This window comes from Muscardinus avellanarius, assembly GCF_963383645.1.
Source record: "Muscardinus avellanarius genome assembly, chromosome: 15".
NCBI lineage: Eukaryota > Metazoa > Chordata > Mammalia > Rodentia > Gliridae > Muscardinus > Muscardinus avellanarius.
Genome location: NC_137801.1, coordinates 606,241 through 621,903, shown reverse-complemented (window position 1 = coordinate 621,903; position 15,663 = coordinate 606,241). Strand labels below are relative to the sequence as shown.

Sequence of the window (15,663 nt, the reverse complement as noted above, 5' to 3'; positions counted from 1 at the left end):
GGAAGAGGAGGAGGAGGAGGAGGAGGAGGAGGAGGAGGAGGAGGAGGAGTTGCTGGTAGGGATGGTGGGGATCAGGACTGACCCAGGTACAAGGAGATGGGAATGTTCTAGAAGTAGGTAGCAGTGATGTTTGTATAGCACAATGGAACACTAAATACTGCTTTAAAAATGTGGATTCTAAGCTATGTTAACTTTTGTAAAGACAAAGCAAAACAAACAAAAAGTCTGAATTTATGTTAAAAAAAAAAGGACTGCCTTGGCTCAGTGGTTGTTTGCTTTGGGCATAGAATGTTTCCTGGGAAAGCTCAAGCACTGGCCACACGAAATGTTCAGAGGTGAAACGACTGCATCGCGAGGGTTCTAATCTCGCATGGCTGCATTGGCTGGGTAGTAGTGTGGACAGCCAGGCTGAGGCGGGGGGGCGGTGGGTCACTGGGTGTGGCCTTAGGGACAGCGTGTATCCCTCACTCACCCCTCACCCTCTGGGTGAGAGCAGCCTCCCTCTCTGCTCCTGCTGACCCACCATCACTGATGCTTGAGAACACGCCCTATGGGCCCAAGTCTCTGATACCCTGAGCCCCAGGAAACTTTCCTCTTCTAAGTTGTGCTCGTCTGGTGCTTTGGTCATAGTGACAGGAAGATGACTAGAACACTTCCAACTTCACAATGTTGAAACCGGAAATTTCCCTTCGACAAGTGTTGTGGGATTTCCTGCATCACCTGGTTCTGCTGCTGCTCAGACTGCTAGACAAACGAACAGCCCAGTCATGAAATCCAGGTGGCAGAAGTAATTTTGCCTTCACCAGAGGATGTTTTGCCTGAATTTATGGAGAAATTAGGGCTGCTGTGTCTACATTTTTTATGGGTACTAAGATTGTGATACATTTAGATGATAGAGAACCAAGTCAAAGAACAACATTTCCTGAATCAGCGGCGACCTCACTGTCCCTGGCCCTGAGCACACAGCCCTTTAGTGGCCGCAGTGCCTGGCTATGCCCAGCTCCTTCAGGGCCAGGTGCCCGGTGGAGATGCTTTCCATGTGCGGGCTCTCCTGCTGCTCCCGGCTCTGCTCACTGGTCGCTCAGGGTCTGATGGAATCAATCGTGAAGATAGTACCAGGAGGGATGAGACTATCCTGAGTGTCCCCGAAGCAAACGTGTGTTTTATTGCTTTTTCCTCATTTTTCATGCATGCCTTCCTTTGTTTAGTCTCTGTTCACTCTCTCCTTGCAAAAATCTATGAAATGTGGCAGTTTCGCCCTTTCTGACCCTGCAGGGTTATCCCTGACAAGTCTGAAGCTGTGCTGCCCCTCCCCACCTGAACAGGCTGCTGAGCTGAGGACCCTGCATCCTCAGGTGTCTAAGCTCCAGGGAAGGTGGAGTCCCCGTGGCTCTGAGAACTCTCCTTCCCCACATCGCTTCCCTCCAGATTCACAGCTCCATTTCCAGAACCCCTGGGCTCCACGGTGCTGCCCTGATGTTCCCGCCCCTGTGAGCCTCTGGCCTGATTTCTAACACTTTCCTTGTTACAGAATTTGGGGTACACTCGCCTTCCTGCCCGCCTGTGCACACAACCCTCAGTGTCCCTATTCTCCTCCTCGAACCCCCCAGGACTCTCTCCACAGCTATGGCTGCTCATGGCAGCAGAGTCCCCGGAAGCAGGGCTCGGTGCCTCTCATCCACATCTCCCTGGCAGAGGGAGGAATGCCAGTTTTTCCAGCAGTGAAAGTACAGGTATCAGTAGGGTCCACCGAGGTTGGCTTGCTCAGGGTAACTTAGGAAGACGAAGGGAAAGTAGCACCACAGTCTAGTGACTCTTGATCAGACAAGAAGCAAAGTGCACGGTCAGGGCTCCACAGCTGGACGGCCCTAAGAGCAACATCTGAGGGAAGGCATGGATGGACACCAGGGGACACGAGCAGACAGGGATGGCCAGGGAGGAGCCACCCTTCCATGTGGGGGGAGGCAGGAGTGGAAGGAAGGACCAGTCCACACAGGAGGGCTGCCTGTGCTTGGCGGATGAGGCTCTGTGACTGATCCAAGGCTATACCATGCTGGGTGTCAGTGGATCGGCTCTGGGGAGTGGGTCCTTTTCTTTACAGCCCTTCCTAGCACAGTGGACAATACCCATGCAGGACCAGGCCATGCGGCCACACACGGGAGGGGACAACTTTGTAACGTTTATAAAAGCAAGACTGTAGAAGGAGTGGCAGTCCCAAGTCTACCCTCCTCAAGACACTTCTTGATCAGCACTTCCATACTGGATTACAGCTGAGTACAGCAGGATCCCAAGCTCTGTGTTAATTTCGGCGGGTGCTTCAGAGTGCCAGTCACCACTGCTTTCGTTTTTTGGATTTAAAGTTTCCCAGGTCAGCCTGTCTGTGTGCATGCATACATGTGGGTGTGTCTACAAGCGTGAAATGCCTGCCTGGCTCTCCTTTTCTCTGAAGTGTGTTCAGGAAATGTCGCCTCTCTCAGTGCCTCGGCATTTTCATGTGGCAGGGAGGAAATGCCGGGTACCATGGGACCCATCCCTCACACTTACCCATGGGGAGCTTCAGGAACAACGGGGCTTCTCTGAGGAACTCCACAGTGATGGTGACCTCCTCGCCAGCATTTCTCAAAAGATGCACCTGTCCACATGACAAAAGCAGCCCTTTACCATCTCAGAAGGACCAGAGGTGGGAGAAAAGGCTACACATCCCCCATACCCCAGCTCCCCAAGGGCTCGGTCCAAGGGCTTCTCTGGACTCTGACACCCTGTGGGACCAGACTAGATGACAGATGAATGTCCATCCCCTCCAGAGCACAGGACATCTGTGTTGTATTATGTGCATACAGACATCATGGAGGACGGCCACCTTTGCCCATGAGAGCAGGAAACTGCGTGCTCTATGAATTATTCTACCAGAAAATCAAAATCCCGGCTGAAGTCAACTTCTTGGTACAAACAGCCAGTTTTCAGACACTGGCAAAACATACACCAACTCCATTAACTGTGACACAGCAAACCATAAGTATCAATTCCAAAGTTTAGGTAGCACTTTAGTTCCTAGGAAGTCAGTGGGCATTGCTTAACATGATGTGGGCTGCTTCTCTGTAGGATCCCAACTACCCTCACTGTGGTTTTGGTTAGGTCACATGCATCCAGATGTATTTATTATGTATAGGATCTAAAGCAGCTTTTTGTGCATAGTATATTTATTTTTTCTTAATTTATTGATTAATTTTTTTGAAGTACTGGGGATAGAACCCGGGAGATTTTGACCTCTGAGCTACACCCCTGCCCTACTTTTTATTCTTTGAAAAGGGTCTCACTAAGTTGTGAAGGGCCTCACTAAGTAGCCGATGCTGTCTGTGAACCACGATCCTTCTGTCTCAGCCTCCCGAATGCTGGGATTACAAGCGTGCACCACCACACTCGGCTCCACAGTATATTTTTGATGTTGTTTTAGTGAATTGGGCTAAGACTCTAGATTTAACAAAGCTGCCTTTGTCTGATGCGCAGTGATCCCCCTGTGCCAGCCAGTGGCTTCTGTCCTCTGACTCCATCACATGGTCACGCTGAGCTCATGCTCTCCCACACACACCCACCGCCAAGGGCTCGGGCCACTACGGCCCTTCACACCCTCTGTCCTGGGTCTGTTCATTACTCCATCACTGCCAGAGGGTTGGTTCCTAGTGAGGGGCTCTTTCGACTTACTTGTGCACACAGTTGGAGAGTGGATGCTCTGGTGCCTTTTCTTAACAGAGTGCTAATCCCATCACCGGGGCCCACTCTCTTGACACCACAGAACTCTAATCACCTCCCACATCCAGAAAGCTATTGCATGGGAGTCAGGACATAACCAGGTGGATTTGGAGGACATCAGCTCCATGGACACAGTTCCATGTTGAGGGCAGCCCCCAGGAGAGGAGAGGAAGATGCTCGGGTCACACATGGGACAGCTGGAAGTCAGTGCCCTTTAAGAAGCCTCAATTAAAAACATGACACACAGGGCAGCTGGGAACAGAAATGGGTATAAAAATGGCAAGGAATGAACCCATCCTTCAACACCATTCCCTTGCTTGTGGCGGAGACCCTGCTACCAGGAGGTCTATGTCTTTCCAGGAACAGTCGTAACAAGATGGCCTCTTCTGAGAGCTATCTGGCTATGTCTGTCAGAACTTACCATTTGTGTGCACTGATGCCCCATAAGCACACCGGGAGACCTGTTAGCACCAGGGGATGAGGAGGCGCGTTTAGGAATGTTCAGTGTACGCTGGAGACAGCCTATACCACTCTACTTGATCCCCCACTCCCATCCTGAGCTCCTAGGAGTTGCTCTCTTGGCCTAAACCATGTTATCATGTGGCTCGTCCACCTCTGCTCAGGTTTCCCTCCTCATGGATATGTATGTCCTGCTTTATCAGCACTCCTGAACTCTCAGACCCCGATGTTTACGTGTGCCCAGCAGGCTGCCCTGCCCTCCCTTCTCACTGCTCCTGTATCCTCATCAGCGTCTCTGATCCATCTCCCCAGAGGTCTCTGTGTCTTGCAAAGTTACAGGAAGAACTGATGTCCACACCTGCTGTCAGAAGTTCTCATTCGTACTGTTTTCTTTCTCATAATTTGACCGCCATCTTTCTCATCCTGTCTTCCTTCTCTGCATTACTCTTCCTCTTCCTCCACGTTCCCGAGGTGAAGAATGGCTGTGCTCTTCATCTTGTCTTTCCAGCAGACGGTCTAGACTGCCCTGTGCTCTTGAGATCCAGCTTACACCAGTGCGCTGGGCAGTCCTGGGTGCCCTGGAGGAAACGGAGGTGCCATGCAGGGTGCAGAGGGATGTGCATCTGTCACCATCAGGAGGAGGATGAGCCGTGGGAGGAAGGGAAGGAAGCAGAGGAGGAGCGGAGCGTCCAAAGCAGTCGAAGGAAGCTCGCTGCTGTGAGGTAGGTGTGGGCAGGAAAGCCAGCATAGGTGCCAGCGTGGAAGCTGCCTGCAAAGGCCACGGCCAGCAGGGAGACTGGGCAGCCCCGAGATGGAGCTTTTGCCTCTTGAGGAGGAGGCCAGCCAGGGCTGCTGCAGGGGGACGCTGGATTGGGCAGCAGATGAAACAAGCAATAGCAGTGGTCTGAGGGTCTCGGCGCTTGTTACCAGGAGGAAGCAGAGACAGAAAGAGGTGCCCGGACATGTGGTGACTAAACGTCCACGAGGGACACAGAGCATACACACACACACACACACACACACACACACACACACACACACACCACACACCCTGGAGGGATGCAGGGTCACACGCCTGCAGCCAGGACAGCAGGGCTGGCGGAGATGGATTCCAGGTGCACCTGACCTTCATGAGCTGTTTGGGACTGAAGGCAGCTTTTCCATGGCCTGAGAGCAACTGAAGGGGGCTGCAGCTCCCCACAGGGCCTGGCTTCTTCCATTGCACAACCATTGCTGTTTTCCTACTGTATTTCATAGGACACCGTCTGTAATTACCTAGCTCAGAAATTAAGTAGAGGTTTTGATCAAACCCTTCTAATTTTAAAAATGAAACAAGTCATTCCCCGAACTCCTACTCTGAAGGTTCCTGGGGCCAGAAACTGGACTTCCCTGGGGCTGGCCAGTGGCCGTGCCTGTCCTGGGCCGCGGGTGGCCTGGCCTGCCCTGCACAGGGTGGGCAGAATGAAGGCAGCCCTCTCCTGCAGTGGTCTGCTCCTGCACCATCTGCTCTATGGCTAGAGTCCTGCGGGGCCTCTCAGGCAGCAGCATCCCGGCCCCTGGTTCTGCTCTTCGCCTCGTCATGTGGCCCTGAGGATGACAGCATCACCTCTGGGAACACTTCCCCCACTCTCCTCTGGGAATACCCATCCCTCTCTTGACCATGCAACCGAAGGCAATCTCCAGGGTGCCCACGTGTGTCTGGGCCGTGAGCAAACGCTCTTGTGTATGCTCAGTCCTGCTCAGTGAAGCTGCACAGAGCGAGGTTGGGCTTCGTGCAAGCTGGCTCAGGAGCTTGTGTGCTGGCATCAGAGACGGGAAGGGGTGTTACACAGGCCCCTCTGAGGTCGCCTTTCCTGAAATCCCATTATATTGCCCCTAAATATCACCTGAAATAGCTCCAAAACCTTCAAACACTTGCTAAGTGTGATTTGCCACTTATTAAGAGATGTGGGATTGAAATCTTTCTAAAGAGAACATTATTCCTTTTAATCATGGAGAAATGTCGGGCAAAAAGTTAAAGAGGACAGTTCATCGATCTGTTCAGGATGGGCATGAACAGTTTTGCTCTCTGAGGCAGGAAAGAAGTGGTGGGGAGAATTTTTCCAAACCACTGGTGCTCAGAATCACAAAACTATAGATTTTTATGGGTAAAAGGACATCAGCGGGGTTGGGCTCATCAGTCTGAAACTGTATAGATTCTCGAATAGAGGTCTTGAGAATGTCACACTTTACTCTTGGAGAGAAGCAGCGCAGAGCCCTAACTAGTTTCAATCTCACACCTGCCTCCTTGGGCCTTCTTTCTACTGTGCTGATTCATTTAGAGGATCTGTTTTTGCTTCTAATCCTTTTAATATACCTTCTCCACTTTTGTACAAAGCAGAGTCAGCTCAACTATGCATCAAACACCAGAACTATAAGATAAGCTCCACACTAGACCCACCATGGCTTTCCTTTTCCTTCTCCTTCTCTCTCTCTCTCTCTCTCTCTCTCTCTCTCTCTCTCTCTCTCTCTCTCTCTCTCTCTCTCCACACACACACACACACAGTGAGAAGTTGCACACATTTCAGTCAACTCAGCAACCCCTAAAGTGGGCGTTCACTTGCTTTCCAGCTTAGGTTCATAAGACCCACTTTCTACCTTCCAGATGCTCTGGGGAATGAACTTTGAGTCCTGGGATACATTCCCTGGTGTCTGACAACCATCACCAGCTGGCACTTGTGGAGAGAGGGTGGGTCCCAGAAGTTGGGGGGACACCAGAGACCCGGGCTGTCCAGGGCATCTTGCAATATGGTGCCCCAAGCTGGAGCACCAGTAAGGATGAAAAGTCCTTCTCCCAACCTCTCTTCCTCTCCACTTCCCCTCACCTTCTCTCCTTACTTCCCTATTATGACCCCTTTATTCCTGAGCGCCCACCACTGGGACCAGCTCCAGATGGCAGTAGGCTGCAGAAGGCAGCTGTTCTCCCACTGGGTTTCCTTGTCTGCAGTTGGGTCAAACACCAAGCTGGATCTCTCGCACACCATGGCAATCCCTGTGGATGGCACTCGTCCTAGTATCACATAGCAAGTTGGAGAGGACCCTTCCACATGAAGAGCCTACAGATGTATCTTTCAATGGCCCTTTGCTGAGCCTTGTGCTCAGCTTCACAGGACAAGGCAGAACACCAGCTGTGCTCTCTAGTTCTGGGTGTGGAACTGTGTGGAGAAACGCAACAGGAAAGACCCAGGGATGTGCTTTGGGTCTGTAGTGTGCCCAAAGGCTTAGCCTCTCAGGCAGCAGTGTCCAGAGGCAGAAATTCTGACCTCATCAGTGGGCTAATCCACGGGTAAATGAGTGGACCCCTGAGGGGTGGTGGAAACTTCAGGCAGGTGGGGCATTGCTAGAGGAAGCAGGTCCCTGAGGCTGCATCCTTGGGATTATATTTCTCCCCTAGTGTCTGCTTCACCCTCCCTCTTCCTGTCTCTGCTTCCTGATGCTGTGAGCTGAGCAACTCCACCCCACACACACCCTTCTGCCATGTTCTGCCTCTCCTCGGGCCCAAGCCACGGAGCCAGCCAGCCATGGACTGAAAGACTGAAACCTCTAAAAAGTGACCCATAATGAACCTATCGCCCCCTAGGTCTGGGTTGATTGTCTCAGGCATTCGTTGTAGTGATGAAAATTTGAGTAGCACAGATAGACCACAGCTCTACCTCAGCTCCTTCATGTATTGTTCCTGTAAATACAATCAAGTGGCCCCCAAGTCCTCATGTGAGAAGTGAGACTCGACAGATGGTGTTGAAGGGCTGTCATTACGAGATGCATGGTGCCACCACTTCCCTGCCTGGTGTGACGGTCACAGAGGCCTGGAGGAGAACACTCTTGGGATTCATTTTCAGCTACATCATTTTATTCTATCTATAAAAACGGATGAAAGAGAAGGAACCTATACATGACCAGTTTACTCACTTTATCGCTCCCATCTTGGTACAGCAAAGTGACTATTTTAGTGCTTTTAGTGAACATGGAGATATTTGAACATTCAGGCCATTTCCTCTTTCCTTCAGGATAACATCAGGCCTGAATTACCCTAGTTGCCTTTGAGAGCTTTGAATTCCTAAAACAGGGCAAATGGTTACTAGCAGGGATGTGTCTGAATGGTACCGAGCAGTTGGTGCCATCAGCAATGCCACCGTATCTGAGCAGGGTAGGATTTCCCATCTGGCAACAGCAGCTAATAGTTCATTTTGGTGTTAACTCCCCTCCTGTAATCATTAAGACTGCCTTCCATGTGGGCTAGCATTGATACAATCACTCTTTGCAAATCGTCAGTGATTCATGCTCTGTACTTGAAACTCAGCCGATGGGACAGGCTGGTGTACTCTATCTACAAACATCTGCCCCATGCTGTCAGCTTGGCTAAATGCAGCTCAATGTGGCTGGGTGCATGAGACCATATGTGATGTTCATCTTCCCCCAGTGAGGCCTCTCTGATAAGACACCCTCGAAGGGGGAGTGAGAACTTATTCTAAGGGCTGGATTAAAGCAAATAAAAACTTTCCAAAGAACCAAATATAAAATTCTTCCAGCATCTCTGCCAGGGCGGCTGAGAGGTTGGGGACTGGGGGCATGTAGGAATGGTTCTGGGTCCTCACAGCTGGACTCCAGCATTGGTGCCATCGTCCTGTGATAACTGACCCCTAAAGGTCATTTTCTATCCCCAAGATTTGCCCCAGGAAGAATAGGAGCACATCATAACAAAAGAATAGTGAGGGGGCACTGAGCAGGTCTCCTCAGGATAATGATGTCTTACAGGGGTTTGCATCACAACCACAGTGGGAAGAGGGGCTTTGTCTTGAAAGAGCTCACCCAGGGTGCTAAAGCAGCTGCTCATGCGGCTCCGCATGAGGTCTTGCTTAGTGCCCTGTCCTGATGCCTTGATGTTTAGCAACACATTCTTATTTCCTTGTGATATCAGGTGACCTAGGTCTTCAAAGCACATACTACATACAGAGCACACAAAGGCACATGTGTACACATATGTACAATCCCAACACACGTGTGCTCACACCCCCCATGAACACAGCTACAGTGAAGAGCATGCACAGATGCACATGAACATATCACATGTGTACACGAATGTCACATGCTCACACTCAGGGCATGCACATGATTAATAGCCATACAGTAAAATGCCTGTAGTCAATCATGTTTGCACTGTGCTTTTCTGAAGGACTTTAGGGTAGTTTTAGGCTCCCACAAACTTGACCAGAGGGTAAGTGCTTCTACTCTGCAAAATATACTTTCAGGAGAAAGTAAAGACCAGCCTCAGGCTGAGATAAAATACTAGACAAATGATGTATCTGAGAAAGGACTACTATCCAAAATATACACAAAAAGCCTTTAAACATTCAATAATAAAAAATACCCAGTTGTTAAAATGAGCCAAACACCTTAACAGAGGCTTCATCTAATAAAGCCCCAGATGGAAAGTAAGTGTATGAAAAGATGTTCCACAGCATGTCTGTAACTCCAGCACATTAGAGGTTGTAGATATTCTTAATCAAGCTAAGAAAATTCCCTCATTCCTACTTTTCTGAGAAGTTTACTTTTTAATCCCAGATGGGCTCTATATTTTATCAAAAGCCTGGTTCTTCATTTACTAATAGGATCATTGATCTTTCTTTTTTTCCTGTTTATGCGATGAATTACATTATTTGATTTCCAAATGTTGAACCAGCCTTGAATACCTGAGATAAATCTAACTTGGCTTTAATATACAATTGGTATGAATACTACTTGGTATTAATTTGTGATTATTGTATTCACTAGTATTTGATGAGGACTTTTTAGTATATATTTATGAAAGTATTGGTTTATAGTTGCTTCCCTGTTTTTGCAGTGCCTACACCTGATTTTGGTATTATAATAAAGCTGAACTTCTAGATATACTAGGAAGTATTTCTTCTGTTTCTATTTTCTGAAAAGAATTGCAGAGAATTGGTATAAGTTATCTCTTACATATTTGGTGAATTTCACCAGTGCATCATTCTGCTCTGTGTCTTGGAAGTAAGGTCACTATTAGTTGATTCCATTTCTCTAGTAGATACAGGCCTATTCTTCCTCATGGAGTTTGGCAGATTGTGCCTTTTAAGCCACTGATCTATGTAGGCACAGAGTTATTAATAATATTTCTTTAGTATATTGTAATGCCTATGGGGTCTGTAGTAATGTCTCCTTTTTATTTCTAATTAGTTATCTCCTTTATTTTTTCTTAGTCTGGCTAAACCTCATAATTATGTCTTCTTAAAATCTGGCTTTGGGTCTTGCTGATTTTCTGTTTATTTCCTATTTTCAACTTCACTGATTTCTGCTCTAATTTTTGTTAATTTTCTTCTTTTTACTTTGTTTCCTCTAATATAAAGCAGCTCATTTCATTAGACTTTAAAATCATGCTTATTTTTATTGAAACATGAAGATTGTATAGTTATCATATATAACTTTGTTTTGAACTATGGATGCATTGTGAAGGGTGTCAAGCTAACTGACATATTTATCACCTCACACACTTACCACTTTGTGGTGAGAACACTTAGAATCTACTCTCTTGGCAATTTTCAAGAACATAATGCATTGCTACTACATATAGGTACTGAGTTGCACAGTAGTTCTCTTGAACCTCATTCTTCTGTCCAACTTGAATTTTGTGTACTTTGACTAACAGCTCCCCAGCTGCCTCCAACCTACTGCCCTGGTTTCTGGTAATCACCTTATATTCTCTATGTCTATGAGTTTGGGTTTTGTAGACTTCACATGTGAGAGAGAGAGATGAGATGTTGCATTTCTGTGCCTGGGTTATTTCACTTCATGTAATAAGCTGCAGGTTCACCGTGCTATTGTGGATGACAGGGATTGTCACATTTCCTCCACCATTTATTTGCTGAAGGACACTTAGGCATCCCAGAGTTTTGTGAGAATCACAGAGAACTTCTGGCTCATTATGAAGAACTGACCACTTCATTTCTGGGGTATCAAAGTTTTGATGGCTGAGTCTCTGACCTTAGCATTTGAGTGACCCCAACTCACTGAGAAGCCTCTCATCCTTAACTCTTGCAGCTGGGATTTGGGAGTTGCTCCTATCTTCTTGATGAGGGTGTCAGGCATGGTGATGAAGGTTCCGGATGCTTTCTCCTCTGAGAACGCAATGGTTTTCCTGAGAAGAGCAGAGAGGTGAGGACGCCATGAGAAGAGGGCGAGAGAAGCCTCCTTGGAATTTGCTGTGAGGAAGGGAACTGCCAGCCACCTCTGATGCAGAGAAGAGCAGAACCAGCTGCGGATGCACCTCTCCAGCTCCAGCAGGGATGTCTGCAGACTTCTTTCCCAGCACCTACTGTTTTCTAATTGTGCTGTAATTCCTTGCACAGCGTATTATCATTCTCTGTTTGGGCCATGCTCATCCTGAAAGCCAGAGGCCTTGCTTTATATGATGTGATGCTTGTTTTAGTATTGCACTTGACAGAAGCTCCTTGAATATGTGTTAAGTGGATGGCACTTCCGCTCCAGGGGAAGAAACCCTTCTAAGGACGGTGCTGGGGACAGGTGCACAGTGCGCAGGACCTGCTGAGTGAGTAGTCAGGTGGGCCTTCTACGAATGGGGACCCAGGAACACAGCCTCGGATCTCCAGAGGGTCCCTTCTGCTCTGACTACATCATTTTCTTAACAACTTTATTTTCAAGGGCCAACTTCAAAATCACTCAACCAAAAGGTAGCATCTGTCTTGACCTTAATGAAAGCTACTGCAGATGACCAAAAATGGATTTTAAAAAATGGGTTTGTGAAAGGAATCAATGAATTTTTATCAATTAAGACTATCTTGTCATACCTGAAAACAGGTTGCAATATTAGACTAGAAGTAATTGTTATCAAATTACCTTGATTTAATATTTGAGATGTCTTATAAATTTCCAACTATTATAGAGAGATTAAACTACAAAAAGGTTTCCCTCTGCTAAGATCCTCCTCTGAGGCCATGAGGGACAGAATTCGGACTCTGGTCCTGATGGACTGTTGGTGGAGCTCTGCCCGTGTGAGGCTGCAGGGGCAGCTGGGCAGATGCAGTAGTGGGTTCCCATGGCCAAACATCACAGCCCAGTGTGGCTGCCAGGTAGAACTCCGTGGGAGCCAGCAACTCCCGCAGCTATCCCCTACTGGGATCCAACTATCATGGTCAGTTTTCTTTGTCTATGAATGGCCACATGTCTTGAGAATTGCACAGTGCAGTTCGTGATTCACTTATTCCTCTGTTTCCTCACTCAACACACATTGGCTTTTCATGTGTGCCAGGTATGGGGGAGATTTACAAATGTGGTTACATGTTTCTTTTCCTCAAGGGACTTACAGCCCTCGATTTATCTTCGAGAGAACATAAACCCGTGAGAGTCCCCGTCCACTACACTGTTGCAATGACATACGTGGCAACGTGGAGCACAGATGTGTTGAGAAGGGGCGATTGCAGGTTAATTTTCCATGTTCACATGTCTGAACACATGTTCATGGTACACACAGGTACATCCTGTGGGGGTAATTCTCTAGCTGTTACATTAAAGAGGATTCTTTGCATTGAGCATGACATTTTTCTTTCATAATTAAAGCTGGAATTTACTCTGAAAAATGACAGAGTAAGGCCATGTGATTTATAAGGATTTTACAAATATAACATTTCCATTAACTAGGAGTCTGAAGGATTGTGATTACATGTACCATTAAGAGTGTCCCAATCCTTCATGTGGCATCACATAAGAATGTATCCACATAATTTCATAACTTGGTTGGAAAAGTATACTTGTATAAGTCAAATACAGAAATGTTTCCATTTATACAGTCAACATATCACTAACTTAAAAATGTATGTCTTAGATAAATGTTTTGCTTTCTTTGGTTGGAATTTAAGAGGTGCCTAGGCTATCTGGAAATTATTATATGTTTTCTCATCTTAAGAAACCACACTTTTGCAGATGTCAGAATGCTGACACAACACTGCTAAGTCTGGGAAGTAAATGGGTGAGCACACTCCTCTTGAACATAAACCTGGGGCTGTAAGTCCCCTGAGAACAAGAAACACATCACCGCCTTTGTAGATCTCCCCCGTACCTGGCACACATGAAAAGCCAGTCATATGTGTTGCATGAGGAAACAGGTGAATAAGCAAGCCACACATGCGGGGCGGCAATTCTTTGTTCAGTTACAAATTACACAAATACTGTTTGTTCTCATGAAACCCAGTGTGTGCAGAGCAGACCCGTGAAGTTTTGTTTGTTCTTAGTGGAACTAAAGGTTGGCTTATTAAAAAGATAAAGATGAATAAATCAATGTCATTGATCTTTATAGGGAATGGTGGTAAATTAAAGCCTGTTTTACCTTCACTGCATTACACAGAATAAAAACTGTGAAGTCAGGCTTGGTGATGCATGCATGTAATCCTAGTACTTGGGAGGCCGAGACAGGAGGATTACAGGTTTGAGGCCAACCTCAACAATTTAGCAAAAATAAAAATAAAACACGGCTGAGGTATAAGTCAAAGGTAGACTGCCACTGGGTTCAACCCTCAGTACCAAAAAAATAGCCCCCCAAGCAAAACAGCCATGAGGGGCACAGCCTTTCATTAAGTTCCTTGTGCACCATGTTTTGCTGGGCTTTCAAACTCCCTTCCCAATTCTAGGACTCTGTGTCTATGAATATCTTCAGCAAAATATAAATTTATAGAAAAAATAATTGGAATAAATGAGTATTTAGCACACAGAACAAAAACTATAAAATATACACTTACCACTTCTTCGTGGGTTGCGTTTTGTACATTAATGCCATTAACCTAAACAGATGACAAATTAAGAATTTTGAGAATAATTATTGATTAAACAGGTTTAAAAATGCCATAAAGTAAAGGATAAAAGTTTAAAATACTGACCTGGAGGACAGCATCTCCTATGAACAACATCCCTGTCTGGTCAGCTGCAGGGTTGTAAAAGCGGCAAGTATTAAGAGAAATCTCAAGGACAGTATGCCTTGTTACCAGTCTTTAAGCAGCATCATGCCTGCAAGAGCCGAAATGGCAGATGTGTGTGCGTGCGTGTGCCCAGGGGCCTGTGCGGGTATTTGTGTGCTTGTGTGTGCAGAGAGGTATAGGTGTGCAGAGGATTATGCGGGAATGAAAGCGTGCATGTAGGTGTGTGCACCAGTGTGTCTGTGAGTGCCGATGTGGAATGTCACACGTGTGCGTGTGTATGTGCGACATGTGTGCTTGTGGGGGGGTTCATAACAAGCAGCCAGTGAGCTACCCCAGAGGCACGGTGAGAGAACCCCCTTCCTGATACAGGGATGCAGACTTCGCTTCCTCCTGCACCAGGTCTCTTCGCATCCTACAGAAGGCCTGCTCATGGTGTCCATCAAGTTAACACAATAACAAATGCAGAATCCCCGAAGCCACTCAACACCCTCCCTGGTTCTCCTGAACAGGCACCAGGGCTGATTAACTACAGAGTCTATGCCCGGGTGCTGAGAGCAAAAGAGGGAACTCTGTGCTGTGAAGGGGGATGAATCCTCATGGCCGGGACAATTCGGCCACCATGCCCGAGGCAGGAGCGCCTCTCGTGTGAATTTGAACAACAGGCGAAGCCCTTCCCCAGCTTTCCTTCACCTGGGTTTGCTTTGATATGCTAGTTCTCTGGTTAATACTGGAAACAAGTAACTTTTAAGGCTGGAATGCTCTTTTAAAGCCATATGTAAACTCAACATCAATTGTCAGTATCATTGCTAGTCCTTGGCGGTGTTACATCACGCACAGCCTCCCATGTGTTACTGCCTGTGAAGGAGGAGTGTTAAGGAGCAAATGAGGTTCTCACCCACAGGAGCCTCCCGGGAGCTGCAGGCCCCACGGGGCTGTGACGTGTTCTCCCCTCGAGCTGCCGCACTTGCCCATGTCCTCTGCCACCGTCCTTGCCACTCCCGCTCTCTCTCACCACAGCCTGTCTGTCTCTGTCCCATCCCCTCTCTGCCTCCTCCAGCTCTGGCCTACTCCTGCCTCCCTGCATGTGACCTCTGGCTGCACCAGGGTGGCCCATGTCCAGTCAGCCATTGACTGTCTGTGACACGGCTCTGAGCCCGGTCCACGGGAAGCCTCACAACCCTGACTCTTCAGGGAATCAAAGTCCACTGGAAGAAATGACATGCGATTCCCTCCCCATCCCTCCCTCCCTTGCTTGGCTTAGTGGTTGACTTACCCCAATATGATGTATGAATATAATGCACCAATAAAAAATAAAAAAAAGAAATGACACGCGAAACAGAAGAAGCATTATCAGCTATCTCAAGGTTTTCAGAGCAGCTGGGCAATCCTTCTGGATCTCAGTGAGGCCTGTCTTGCTCCTAAAGTGGCAGAGGCCGCCACCAGAGGGCAGGAGATGCACTAACAGACAGAG

At 47.6% G+C, this 15,663-nt stretch overlaps 1 protein-coding gene across 1 annotated transcript in view; it reads right to left on the bottom strand.

Annotated features, from left to right (window-relative positions):
• The window catches only part of SNTG2 (syntrophin gamma 2), a gene marked incomplete at both ends in the record, with an annotated part of 190,257 nt that overhangs the window by 106,960 nt on the left and 67,634 nt on the right, over window positions 1–15,663 (bottom strand). The window contains 3 exons of the mRNA XM_080711097.1: window positions 2,545–2,632; window positions 14,016–14,057; window positions 14,154–14,197. Of these exons, the coding sequence (XP_080567223.1) occupies window positions 2,545–2,632; window positions 14,016–14,057; window positions 14,154–14,197 (174 nt within the window). The remainder of the gene's footprint in view (window positions 1–2,544; window positions 2,633–14,015; window positions 14,058–14,153; window positions 14,198–15,663) is intronic.